The 11,624-nt window shown below is 44.5% G+C and overlaps 6 protein-coding genes across 6 annotated transcripts; 3 read left to right on the top strand and 3 right to left on the bottom strand.

The window, feature by feature from the left end:
* The first annotated feature begins 132 nt into the window (after positions 1–132).
* Positions 133–1,157, top strand: LOC131288036 (very-long-chain (3R)-3-hydroxyacyl-CoA dehydratase 2-like). The gene is made up of 3 exons (XM_058317133.1): positions 133–271; positions 437–557; positions 622–1,157. The coding sequence occupies exons 1-3, from the start codon at positions 192–194 to the stop codon at positions 1,120–1,122; spliced, it is 702 nt and encodes a 233-aa protein (XP_058173116.1). The 5' UTR covers positions 133–191; the 3' UTR covers positions 1,123–1,157.
* A 290-nt stretch (positions 1,158–1,447) lies between these two features.
* On the bottom strand, positions 1,448–2,481 carry LOC131287037 (very-long-chain (3R)-3-hydroxyacyl-CoA dehydratase 2). The gene is made up of 3 exons (XM_058316050.1): positions 2,288–2,481; positions 2,063–2,183; positions 1,448–1,996 (listed from the first exon to the last, which is right to left on the bottom strand). The coding sequence occupies exons 1-3, from the start codon at positions 2,356–2,358 to the stop codon at positions 1,490–1,492; spliced, it is 699 nt and encodes a 232-aa protein (XP_058172033.1). The 5' UTR covers positions 2,359–2,481; the 3' UTR covers positions 1,448–1,489.
* Positions 2,482–2,957: 476 nt separating this feature from the next.
* LOC131288162 (uncharacterized) lies at positions 2,958–3,923 on the bottom strand. Its single transcript, XM_058317273.1, has 3 exons — positions 3,580–3,923; positions 3,477–3,515; positions 2,958–3,406 (listed from the first exon to the last, which is right to left on the bottom strand). Exons 1-3 carry the CDS (start codon positions 3,890–3,892, stop codon positions 3,045–3,047), a joined length of 714 nt encoding a protein of 237 aa, XP_058173256.1. The 5' UTR covers positions 3,893–3,923; the 3' UTR covers positions 2,958–3,044.
* Positions 3,924–7,219: 3,296 nt separating this feature from the next.
* LOC131287389 (uncharacterized) lies at positions 7,220–8,843 on the top strand. Its single transcript, XM_058316434.1, has 3 exons — positions 7,220–8,047; positions 8,120–8,216; positions 8,301–8,843. Exons 1-3 carry the CDS (start codon positions 7,302–7,304, stop codon positions 8,793–8,795), a joined length of 1,338 nt encoding a protein of 445 aa, XP_058172417.1. The 5' UTR covers positions 7,220–7,301; the 3' UTR covers positions 8,796–8,843.
* An 81-nt stretch (positions 8,844–8,924) lies between these two features.
* LOC131288284 (zinc finger and SCAN domain-containing protein 29) lies at positions 8,925–9,746 on the bottom strand. Its single transcript, XM_058317404.1, has 2 exons — positions 9,412–9,746; positions 8,925–9,361 (listed from the first exon to the last, which is right to left on the bottom strand). Exons 1-2 carry the CDS (start codon positions 9,740–9,742, stop codon positions 8,991–8,993), a joined length of 702 nt encoding a protein of 233 aa, XP_058173387.1. The 5' UTR covers positions 9,743–9,746; the 3' UTR covers positions 8,925–8,990.
* Positions 9,747–10,280: 534 nt separating this feature from the next.
* LOC131287715 (uncharacterized) lies at positions 10,281–11,303 on the top strand. Its single transcript, XM_058316792.1, has 2 exons — positions 10,281–10,424; positions 10,697–11,303. The coding sequence occupies exons 1-2, from the start codon at positions 10,286–10,288 to the stop codon at positions 11,236–11,238; spliced, it is 681 nt and encodes a 226-aa protein (XP_058172775.1). The 5' UTR covers positions 10,281–10,285; the 3' UTR covers positions 11,239–11,303.
* The last annotated feature ends 321 nt before the right edge of the window (positions 11,304–11,624 follow it).

Raw genomic sequence — 11,624 nt, 5'->3', positions numbered from 1 at the left:
ACCGAAAAGGGAACCAGCGGTACGTCAGAATTTTACAGAATGAAGTTCGGTCACTATCGCGACCCGTTCATTCCAAATGTTCATCAAAACTTGTTCACTATCGCGGTGGACTTCAATCGGTCGCGTTCGGTCGAACCAAAGAAAGTTAAATTGAGTTTTAGATAGCCCCATGTTTTAAAATATTATTCAACATGACCCAGCGTGAGAAAAGTAGACCCACCGGGTTTTTGAAAGTGTATCTTGCGCTTTATAATTCAGCACAGTTCACCGGGTAAGCTTTCTGGTTATCTCTCCATTCTTGCCGGCAACACAACACGTCGTCGAGCGAGCGAGATTAATAAGTTCCACCAGCCACAGCCAGACAACACACGATACACGCATCGTTATCATTCAAAATCCACTGACTTTAATTTTCCGGTACGCCCTTTGATCCCAGCTGGACGTACATTCTCATCCAATTTTTGGCCCACTTCTTCGTCCACGGACAGACGCTCGATACACTATGGAGTCAGGTCGGGAAGACGACTTACTTTTTTCAAATGCTGGCCACACTAGAGGTAATATTCACCCCACCTTCTTCCTCTGTTTTTCGATCACTGAAACATAATCCCCTTTCTTCAGGTTGTGCATGCCATCGTTGGCATCGTTCCTAGCAACGTAGCAATCACCTTTCTTCAGACATTCGGGCGCTGCATGGTCGTGGCTGGTGCAATCGATGGATCCCCGACCGGGCAACGGTCTCCGGGACTGCCGTTGTCACTGTTCTGCTGGAGCCTAACCGAAAGCGTGCGCTACAGCTACTACGTAGCCCATTTGCTGTTGGACAACGTACCCACCCTTCTGGTGTGGCTTCGCTACACCATCTTCATCCCACTGTACCCGTGCGGATTTTTGGGCGAACTGCTGTGTGGCTACTGGGCGCAGAGTTATTTTGCGGAAACCGGCAAGTGGAGCCTTGGGCTACCGAATAGATTCAATTTTACCTTCTCGTTCTACTACTTTGTCTGGATTATGATGGTCGGCTATCTGCCGATGTTCCCGCAGATGTATCTGCATATGTTTTCCCAGCGGCGAAAGGTTCTCGGACGAGGCAATGCACCGAAGGCGAGCAAATCAAACTGACGACTGATGGTGTGCAGAAGAAAAAGTGTCATTTTTGCTGATAGTTTTTGAGTCAAACACGATCCAGGAAAAACATGTTCTTACGTGGTACCGTTTTAAATACTTTTATTATTCGTTTAACGACCCAGACCAAAAATGCACACGTGTCCACAAACACCACCACAACGGAATGGAATATAATTAAACTTAAACTTAAAGCTAAAGTTTGTTAACTTATCAGTCCATGGAATCCTGATGAAACGTAAGAGAAAGAAATCACCCCTAAAGGAAGAATAAAGTAACATTAAGGTAATGTTCCTCCACAGTAGGAAAACGTGTATGCAAATTCGTATGCATACGCTCAGGCAGGAAACCCAAATGCATCTAGTCACTTCGCTTTCTGCTTGGCAGACGCCGCAGCTCCGGACGGTGCGCCCAAAATCTTCTTCCGCTGGGCGAACATGTGCAGATACAGCTGGGGGAACAGCGGGATGTACAGCAGCATCACTATCCACAGCAGATAGAAGTAGGAGAAGGTAAAGTTGTACTTGTTCGGCATTTCGACGCTCCACTGTTTCGTTTCGCCAACGTGCGACTGGGCCCAGTAGAAGCACAGCAGTTCCCCGGTAACACCGATCGGGTACAGCGCGATGAAGGTGGTGTACCGGAGGAAGATGAGTAACTGCGGGACAGCGTCGACCAGATTGAGGGCGTAGTACCCGTACCGGATGATCTCCGTGATCGACCAGGCGAGAATTGCCAACGGTAGCCCGGGTGAAACTTTTCCCGTCGGCGTTGCCATTACCACCCCGCAAACGACCACAACACGGGAGAGCACCTGGAACGTGGTTAGGATCGGATTGCTCGGTACGATTCGGGTGAATGCGTGGACAATCTGCAAAAGCAAAAACCATTCGGTTCCGGTAACATCATCACTTGGATCAGTTGAAATTTGACCTACCTCGAGGAGGGCAGCATTTTGGAAGAGGATCACAGTAAGGCCCAGATAATCCCACAACGTTTTATCCGTCCCCTTATCGAGGGTATAGTATGCCACCAGTTGATATAACATGTAGGTCCAGCTGTAAAGGGTCCGCAGCGTCGGAGGCAAAGAGAAAGTTAGGTCATTAGTCAATCCCCTTTCTCGAGCTCGATCGTATGAATTTTCCTTCGGAAAAGTACTCACCCCAAAACTTGTGCACCATTGTACAAAATTAGGTACGCTTTAACGATCGGCGATGGTTCCTTTGCTGCCATTTCGCTCGATTCTGCTTACGTAAGCACACAGAAGTAAGGAAACCAGCTTTTGATCGTTTGAGAACGACGGCAAAAAACGACTCGAAACTCCGCACAACCTTTGACTGCGGTGTCGATCGGCAGTGGATTGGATACGTAAATAATGAATTCCACACTTGTCGGTCGGGGTTGCTTTTTCACCTTTGCAATGTAGGAGTATGTAGGGCAAAGTAGACCATACTGTTTACAGTCTTATTTTTATTAATTAGAATATGCCACTTAAACTTATTTCCTTTGGAACTTTAAACATGTTTATATCTATATGATTGAATGTGTAGTTTCAACCCAAAAGGAGGCATAATTATTCGTCTTGATTCGTTTTGTTTACGTAGCAATAAATTTATAATCATCCATGATATATTCTGCCCTAGGTCACCCTACCCACTTCCAGCGTGTATATATGCCAATTCACCACAAATGTGGTGAATGGAAGTACATCATCTGTCGATGTCATCAGTCATTAATTTTTCCTACTGTCTAGAAACCTTGGGAAGGATTCGAAAGAATGTTTTTGAAAAAATTCAATGATTTTGCATCGTCCTTTTCGGCAATTGAATTTGTCCACTGAATAAAAACATTGATTCACTTTATGCATAAGCCTTTAATTACATGTGTTTCCTTATCATATCGACCGTTATCGATTGACGTTACTCAAACTCCACCGTTTGATAAAACTGTTTCGTGATACCCTCCTTACTATTAATTTGTGTAGTTTCTATCTCAACTACATTTGAATCGTCCACTACGTCGGCGCTCTCATCAACCACTGGTGTGAGGAAAAGTTGACGACAGCGTTCCACCAACGTTGCTTTACTTTGCTCAATCATTTGGTTGAACAGTGCAACCTGTTCTTTTTCCTTCCGCTTGTACAACTTAAACTCATAATCGTACAGTTCGTTATACTTTTTGGCGAATTCCTCCGAGTTCTCAACCTGCACTTTTGTCAGTTTCGAAATGATCTGATTGCGAACCGTCTTCGACTGGTTACTGCTTCGCTTTTTCACGGGAGCTGCAAAAAAGAAAACAGTGTATCATTAACGACTTGATATGAAACTTGAGAAAGATGAGCATAACAGTACCAGGAGCCCCTGCGATCAATTCAACTGGTTCTTGTGGCTCTGAAAGAAAAAAAAACTCGTCACGTAAAACAACTGCGGAATTGGAAGCGGGTAGTAAGCATACCTTTCCTTTTCGGTTGATACGTTTGATCGAGTATCTCAGCCAACTCCTCAGAAAACTCACAGGTAGGTCTGCCCTTGTTCATCTTTTTCGTTTGGTAGAAGGATCGCTTTAGATTCTTCCATTTGTGGTATATCTGCGACGCATCCTTGCCATCGAAGCCGTTCCGTTTCATCTCATCTTCCAGCATCTTGTAAACGTTCATTTCATTTTTCCCGCGCGCCGTGTTGGCGAACAGTTCCATCGCGTTTTTCTCCTTTATTATTTCCAGCAATTCCATCGTTTCCTCGCCACTCCAAACGTTTCGTTTAGCCATTTTGCAAACGTACACTTTGCTAAAGCCAGTTTTTTTTCAGTCCAAAACAACGCTGAACTTTTCCTCCGAGTGTTTGTAAACAACTGTTTGCCCGAGGTGAAACGAAAATCGACGTTTCATGGTATGATAGACAATTTCACCACTGTGGTCTTATAGAGCAAGTGTGGAGGATTTGGTTCAGCATGTAATTTTGGCCCAAATGGAAAGAACGCGAATTATTTAAACGACTTCCAAATAAAAACGCACCCTTACCTTTTATTGTGTTAATATTGATTTATTCTAAGTAAATCCCAAGTTTAGTAGCGATTATACCTGTATTTTTCGAGTGATTCGTTAAATGCCCTTAGCACGGACTTCGTTCGAATTAATCGATCGATCAAAATCGTTTGATTTTATTTGAGTCTCAACTTACAACAGGCTCAGAATATCAAAAGATCAGAATGCCTCAGAAGGCTTCAATAACAGACGGCATCCGAAGTGATCTTTATTGTTATTACAAGAGGGACAAGCTCATTCTACCCGTGCCATTCGCGATCAAGGTGCTCAATTTCTATAGATCTACAACACCATAAACATTTTTGGGTAAAAGAGTAAATGAGGCCCCGGCCGCCATGTTTTCGATCGTGGCTACACCTCTTGTGCACGTTTAAACTGAATGTATACAATTGGTGATACATTAATTCGTTAAATTCAACCTACGAGTATTTGAACCGTAGTTTGTACCGTTAATTTCGGCTACGCAATCAACCTAGTGGTGCGGTATGAGGGGGGCCCATGGGCCCCCCCTTATTTCTCAAAACTATAACAAACTCTCTTTTTCGGTAGACCTAGCGCAGTCCGCTCGCTGCGGGCGCGCCGCCGTTTCCAAATAATTTCTGCGACTAAACTCATTGTTTCATGCTGTCCATCATGTGTGGTATAGTTTACTTACTAGTAACTTAACATGTAAAAGTATATTAACCCGCATTCAACCCCCACTGCGTTATTAGTTTAAACCGTTATGTTCTTTTAAGCGAACCGTTAGCGATCAAATATTCGAAAAGAATGCATGCGTCGCACTTTGCATAGCTTCAGGCTGTATATCGAATGTGAACCAGTAGGAAGAGGAGAAACTAGCCCGGGGTCTCATTTACCCTTTTACCCATTTTTGGGTAAAGCCCGGGGTCTCATTTACTCTTTTACCCATTTTTGGGCTAGATTCTCCTCTTCCTACTGGTTCACATTAAGCGCCTGAAGCTATGCAAAGCGCGACGCATGCATTCTTTTCGAATATTTGATCGCTAACGGTTCGATTAAAAGAACATAACGGTTTAAACTAATCACGCAGTGGAGGTTGCATGCAGGTTAATATACTTTTACATGTTAAGTTACTTTGTAAATTATACCACACATGATAGACAGCTCACCATGGTGAGCCGGATATCCTGACGGTGGCGAAGGCCGGCAGGATTCGTTGGTTGGGGCATGTCATGAGGATGCCGGACTCATGCCCCACCAAGAAGGTGCTCACCAGCGACCCGCCCGGCACGAGACGACGAGGAGCTCAGCGAGCTCGGTGGATGGACCAAGTGGAGCAGAACCTGCGAGACATCGGATGCGACCGGGGTTGGAGGGCTGCAGCCATGGACCGAGCTCCTGGAGAACGATTGGTGACCAGGCCATGTCAGCACGACGTGCTCAACTTCGAGCGGGCCATTGAAGAAGAAGAAGATAATAGACAGCATGAAACAATGAGTTTAGCCGAAGAAATTATTTGGAGACGGCGGCGCGCCCGCAACGAGCGCATGGAGCGGACTGCGCTAGGTCTACCGAAAAAGAGAGTTTGTTATAATTTTGAGAAATATATAATAAGTAATACACTACGGTTCAAATACTCGTAAGATGAATTTAACGAATGTATTACCAATTGCATACGTTTAGGTAAATCGTCGCACAAGAGGTGTAGCCACAACCGACCACGAAGCCCGGGGCCTTATTTACTCTTTTACCTTTCTAGTTCTACGGTACGTCCCGTAATGTATCATAAACATCATTTGTTACATTAAAATCGTTTTCTTCTTTGACAATTTCGATGTGCACGATCGGTGACAGGAATTTCGTAGCGCGCTTATCACGATTAGTAATGTTGCAATTGTGGTGCAGCTTTAGCTGCACCCATTTTTTCACGTCCTCACTAGTAACATGTTCGCCCGAGACTTCTTTTATTACGTCGAGGACTGTATTATATTTTCTCATAGCAATGCCAAAACTCTCCTTTGCTCGGCCTGTCCATGTTATTTTCACCTGCAGTGTCGGACTAATTATCAAACTGAATGCTTTAAATGCTCGTTTTTTCGGTTGCTTATCGTGGATCTTTCTTTGCAACCAACCTTTAAAAACGTTTTTGTTGAGTTCAAATTGGCTTAAATTATTTTCTAATAATTCTAACTCGTCCAACGTTTCGCACGCATGGAACTTATCAAACGCAGTTTCACCGGGCGGCAGTAACTTATCTAATTTTTCTTCTATTCTTAGCAGTCTGGCGTCTATCTTGTCCTGTTTTGTTTTAATCGCCATTACCAGCTTGTTCAGTGCCATAAAATGTTTGCCGAGCTCAGGATCCATCTTAACTAAGCCGAAATAATCTGTATACTTTGATCGACGACTTTGACGTTAATAAACTACTCAGTTTTTTATTATTTTCTTAGGCGATTCTGTTCTCACGAGGGGGGCTAGTGACACATATTTGGGGCATCTGATTGCAACCCACGTTAAAAGTGGTCCATGATCCGACAGATGCCTACTCCACTGGATGCTACAGTTGAGAAGTGTCCGGATCAGCTTAGCGCCAGATTGCCGATGTAGGTGATTCAGGAGATGCTTTCTCTATCGGAGGCAGCGGTTAAGAAGGGTCTGGCTTGGCTTGTCCATCGGATGCCGTAATTGAAGTGCTCCCGGCACAGCTGAGCCTTGAAATGGCGGGATAGGTGATCCGAGATTCTTCACGATCACCAGCAACTAACGTGGCTATTATTCCATCATTTCGCTAAGTACTGCATAGTTTACATATATAAACTGCACCGGTTACGACAAGAAACACTATACAACACGTCCAGCAATGAGATTGTTTGAATAATGTTGTCTATTTGGTTGGCGGCTTTTTCACCCGCGTGTGGTGCTACACAAACATGGCGTCTTGCGTACTGCTCGGCCGTCAATGAAACCGATGGATATTTCTTGTTTTTTTTTGTGAACGAGGTTGATCCACTTTTGTGGTGAATAACATTTGACGTTTGGTAACGAAGCGCAGCTGCCACCTCGATGAAAGTTATGTACCCCGCTCGAAGAGTATGCGCGTTCTTTGAGTAGTGAAAACACTGGATTTAGAAAAGATACGCTGCTTCGTTTATACATTGTAATTTAGTGCACTATGGATCAGGAGCAGAAGCGGCAAATTATCGAAAACCTGTTTACATCGTATGCGGCAAAGCGCGCGGAATTGGTGAGGCAGTATGAAACGAACAGGAAAAAGCGGTCGAAAATCTTCCTCCAACGACTCCGGTACCAGCTGAAGCGTAACTCAGAGGCACACCGGTCCGAATGGTGCAACACGGCCCGGACCGTCGTTCTCGATAGCATTCCGACCCGCAAAATTTGGAAACTGAACCGTTGCGACAAGTGGTTCCGGGAGGTATACGAAGCCGAGGGCAACGAGATGGCTATGCTGGAAAGTTTCCGGATGGACAAGGACACCTACGAAGTGTTGGTGGATACACTGACGAATGACCTGGCACCACATCCACTGCTGGCGGCACAGTCGTGCAGCACGGAAAAGAAAGTGGGCATAGGACTGTACAAGCTGACGTCTGGCGCGGACTACACCACGATCGGGAATCTTTTTGGCGTGCACAAGGCGACCGTGAAAAATTGCGTGCATCAGTTTTGTAAGGCGATGGTTAAATATTTCATGGATGCGGAGATTTTCCTACCCAACAGCGAAGAGATGTCGGACATTAGTAAAAGCTTTGAGGAAAAGTGCGACATTCCGCTCATCATAGGCGCAATGGGGAGGACGCACATCCCGATAACGCCGTCCGCTGCCGATTCCAAAAACTACGCGAATGCAAAAAAATGGCCCTCGTTAATACTGCAGGCCGTTGTAGATAACAATCACTTGTAGGTATTTCGGTCGGACTAACCGAACATGTTGATAGCATTATCCTAACCTTTGCTATTTGTGTCCATCAGGTTTCGGCACATCACGTGTGGCCATGTCGGGTGTACAGAAGAAGCGGCCGTACTCGGAGATTCGGGACTTTACCAGCATTTCTCGAATGTTGAAATGGTACGTTAAAACTCCTGCACCGATACACCACTACCTTTCTCTGGTTGCTAATATACGTTTGTCATTCCTTTCACCGCCTAATAGCTCTGTCAGAGTATCAACGAAAATACGGTAAAATCGTTCATCGTAACCGATGCGCCCTACCCACTGCTGCCTTGGCTAATGCATGGTTACACCGGGATGTCCCTATCATCAGAGGAGGAAACTTTCAACGAACATCTTGCAAAAGCCAAAAACGTGGTAGACGAAGCGTTCGTAAAGCTTCGTGCCCGGTTCAGGATACTCCAGAGAAAAATCGACATCGACATAAACTTCGTGCCACAGATTCTCTTGACGTGTTGCATTTTGCACAATTTGCTGGAAAAACGACAGGTTCCCTTTTGCGACGAGTGGACAGAATTGCTGAGGGACTCCGAACAAAAGTTCCCCCAGCCAGACAATTCGTCGCTCACAAGCTACACCACCACCGTGGAAGGGGAAGCCGTGCGGGATGTTCTGAAGGAATATGTTCAGTCGAAGTATATGTTATACCGGTCGATCGATTACGGTCATGTATATTTTATCAGTGGGGACAACTAGCACACGATTTAGTTTCACTTTTTGCATCAATAAAAGTATAATCTTTCCCGAGAACTAGTTTAGTTAAATTATGCTTTTTCCGTGCTGCAATACCAACCTTAGGAAACTAATCTTCAAATGGTATTTGTAGGCATTAGCATTAAATTTATTCTTACATTCTGATGAGCTACATATCAAAACCATGATTCCTTTCTTTTAAGTGGTCTCCTCTTCCCTCCACGTCTGATAGAACTCCTTCACTACTTCCTTCTTTACGATGGAACCAACCGGTTCGCCTTCATCGGCCTGTTCCGTTATTTCCAGAAACGTTACGTTGGAAGCAAGCAGCCCTTCCTCGACCAGAACTTGTTGACTGCGAGCGCAAAAGTCTTCCATGTTTTTAGCGAGCAGCTGGGAAAGCTTCGACGTGCTTTGCCGTTCGTCTTGCGTGTACAGCTCGAACTGATAGTCGATCAGATCCTTTTCCTTCCTGGTGAATTCTTCGTTGTTTTCCTTCTCGGCTTTGGTTATCTTTGCTAGCAAAATGTCGAAGCTCTCCAGGACCGGTTTGGTTCGTTTGATGCCTTCTGTAAATACACACAGAGTACGCGTGGACAACATTTAATGTTTTATCCACTAATCAACACGTTCGCAGACCTACCTTTTGGTTTGGGCGTGAAATTGCCTCTGAGGGACATGAGCTCTTCAAGCTCCTCGAAAAATTCGCATGATTCTGTGAGATAATTTTCGCGTTTCGTTTTGTAGTATGCTCGCTTCAAATTTTTCCACTTGTGCTCGATTTGGAATGCGTCTTTACCGTGGTACCCCCGATTCTTCAGCTCGTTTTGCGCCGTCTCATACAGCTTATTGTTGCGTTCTTCCCCAAAAGATTTCATCAAATTTAGATCTTTTATCACTGACAACAGTTCCTTCGTTTCATCGGGAGTCCAAACGTTTCGTTTTGCCATCGTTTACTATATGTTGCCAGAAGGCCTTCTTATGTATACACTTCACTTTCCTTTGGTTATTTATTTTTAGTTCGTCTTATATTTTATCAATCGTAATAGGGAATTTGCATTCGACCTCGTAGTTATAAAAGGAAGCAATTTACAGCTAACCAAAGAGTATTTCAAGAATCGTTGTTTTGTTTTCACTTTAGCTAAACAACAAGAATCAAGGCTAGTATACTTTAGGTTTCGTAAGTCGAAAAGTGTTGACGTTACCATAGCAAAACATGCTAAGAAAGTTTTGTAATATTCTTTGAAAACACACCTCTGACTGAATGTCTGCAGTTATTTACAATTTAATTCCGTAACACTATATTTAACGTTTATGTTGGATGAATTCTAACTGCAAAATGTAATGCAACAAATGTTTTGCATACGACCTAGCCTTATATAGGGATGTTGGTCCAAGTTGATTCATACAATTAACGCGGTTCATTCGAGCAACGCTGTTCATTCATACCGTACGCCATCAATCGTCTATTCAGTCGCCAGCGAAACGTCAAAATGGGAGCAAGTACGAGGACGGGAAAGTTTGCGGTCGGATTTACGGCATTCGGATTTTTGTTTATCCTGATTGCCTTCTGTTCTCCATATTGGCTCCAAACGGACGGGGAACTAGAGAAACCAAAGTTTACCAATCTCGGTAAGTATGAAAGTCACAAAGGCACGACAGGCAAGCAACATGAATGGGCCGTTCCACTAGGGTGTGTCATCGCGTGTACGGTTTCGTTCATTTTGTATTGGTCAGCGTTCGATGGGCGCGGAAGGGGGAATGATGAAGAGCTGCACGGTGACGAAGAAAGATTATTTGTGTAAACAAACAACAAATTGGCGTTGTGCTGATAAAATGCTACGGGTTTAACAGTCGTGCTCCCTTTTTCTACTCCATCTCTCTCTTGCTTTCCGTGTTAACAGGACTTTGGGAACTATGTCTGAAGAATTTCCAGGACATCCACCGATGGTACGATTACCCGTTCAATGGGTGCATGTGGATATTCGAGGAGGAGTACTACATCATTCACGACTATATCCTGCCCGGGTTCTTCATAGCGGTGCAGTTCTTCTTTACCCTCTGCTTTACCCTGCTCCTGATGGGCGTCATTATGACGCTAATGTTCCTGAGCTGCCCCCGTGACAATGACCGCTACATCATGCTGCTGCTTACGAACGGCACCGTCCTAGTGCTGTCCGGCCTGTGCGGGTTGATAGCGGTGGCTACGTTCGGCTGTTACGGCGATAGTCGTGATTGGATGCCAAACTGGGAGCACAACGATATGGGTTGGTCGTTTGCACTGGCAGTCGTCGGTACGTTTGCACTATTTCCAGCAGGTGTTCTGTTCATCGTGGAAGCGCGCCGTGCGACATACAGAAGGTTGAACAATATCGCAAACACCGAGCTGGCCGCCGCCTACACGATGGACGAGCGTAAATACCGCGGTGGACACACGGATATTTAGGCGCTAAACATTCCCAGCGATCGTGCGCCGATCAATGCCTTTTTATTACTAGATTAAGAGTATCATTTTTTTATATACGCATGTGGCCTTACATATTCCTTGCCGTGAGGAAAGTATAGTGTAGTCAGCATTAGGTAGGTTGCTGCAGAGCAATCTCAAGATGAAACAAATTCCGTCCAATAGTAATAGAAATATAAATTGTAGGATATTTTTCTACCAATGTCCATTGGTGCCTATTAAAAACACATTAACCTGTCGTTAGGGGGAAAGAAATGCAATTAGCTGAACGGAAAATGTGCAGCTCAACATTTAATACATAGACATTCCGTCACAACTGAAAATTGGAACAATTTCATTTTGATTGTGTTTTGAACAGGTATCCTTTT

This window comes from Anopheles ziemanni, chromosome 3 (genome assembly GCF_943734765.1).
Source record: "Anopheles ziemanni chromosome 3, idAnoZiCoDA_A2_x.2, whole genome shotgun sequence".
NCBI classification, from domain to species: Eukaryota; Metazoa; Arthropoda; class Insecta; order Diptera; family Culicidae; genus Anopheles; species Anopheles ziemanni.
This window is presented reverse-complemented; position numbering and strand designations above follow the sequence as displayed.

What these genes read in the sequence shown, in the direction of transcription:
- LOC131288036 (XM_058317133.1), top strand. Translation starts at nt 192, where the DNA reads ATGACCCAGCGTGAGAAAAGTAGACCCACCGGGTTTTTGAAAGTGTAT. An exon ending in AATTCAGCACAGTTCACCGG is followed by an intron (nt 272 to 436) that starts GTAAGCTTTCTG and finishes CTTTGATCCCAG; the next exon opens with CTGGACGTACATTCTCATCC. An exon ending in AAATGCTGGCCACACTAGAG is followed by an intron (nt 558 to 621) that starts GTAATATTCACC and finishes CCCTTTCTTCAG; the next exon opens with GTTGTGCATGCCATCGTTGG.
- LOC131287037 (XM_058316050.1), bottom strand. Translation starts at nt 2,358, where the DNA reads ATGGCAGCAAAGGAACCATCGCCGATCGTTAAAGCGTACCTAATTTTG. An exon ending in AATGGTGCACAAGTTTTGGG is followed by an intron (nt 2,184 to 2,287) that starts GTGAGTACTTTT and finishes GACCCTTTACAG; the next exon opens with CTGGACCTACATGTTATATC. An exon ending in AAAATGCTGCCCTCCTCGAG is followed by an intron (nt 1,997 to 2,062) that starts GTAGGTCAAATT and finishes TTGCTTTTGCAG; the next exon opens with ATTGTCCACGCATTCACCCG.
- LOC131288162 (XM_058317273.1), bottom strand. Translation starts at nt 3,892, where the DNA reads ATGGCTAAACGAAACGTTTGGAGTGGCGAGGAAACGATGGAATTGCTG. An exon ending in GTATCAACCGAAAAGGAAAG is followed by an intron (nt 3,516 to 3,579) that starts GTATGCTTACTA and finishes TTTTTCTTTCAG; the next exon opens with AGCCACAAGAACCAGTTGAA. An exon ending in ATTGATCGCAGGGGCTCCTG is followed by an intron (nt 3,407 to 3,476) that starts GTACTGTTATGC and finishes TCTTTTTTGCAG; the next exon opens with CTCCCGTGAAAAAGCGAAGC.
- LOC131287389 (XM_058316434.1), top strand. Translation starts at nt 7,302, where the DNA reads ATGGATCAGGAGCAGAAGCGGCAAATTATCGAAAACCTGTTTACATCG. An exon ending in GTTGTAGATAACAATCACTT is followed by an intron (nt 8,048 to 8,119) that starts GTAGGTATTTCG and finishes TGTGTCCATCAG; the next exon opens with GTTTCGGCACATCACGTGTG. An exon ending in ATTTCTCGAATGTTGAAATG is followed by an intron (nt 8,217 to 8,300) that starts GTACGTTAAAAC and finishes ACCGCCTAATAG; the next exon opens with CTCTGTCAGAGTATCAACGA.
- LOC131288284 (XM_058317404.1), bottom strand. Translation starts at nt 9,742, where the DNA reads ATGGCAAAACGAAACGTTTGGACTCCCGATGAAACGAAGGAACTGTTG. An exon ending in GTCTGCGAACGTGTTGATTA is followed by an intron (nt 9,362 to 9,411) that starts GTGGATAAAACA and finishes GTGTATTTACAG; the next exon opens with AAGGCATCAAACGAACCAAA.
- LOC131287715 (XM_058316792.1), top strand. Translation starts at nt 10,286, where the DNA reads ATGGGAGCAAGTACGAGGACGGGAAAGTTTGCGGTCGGATTTACGGCA. An exon ending in ACCAAAGTTTACCAATCTCG is followed by an intron (nt 10,425 to 10,696) that starts GTAAGTATGAAA and finishes CCGTGTTAACAG; the next exon opens with GACTTTGGGAACTATGTCTG.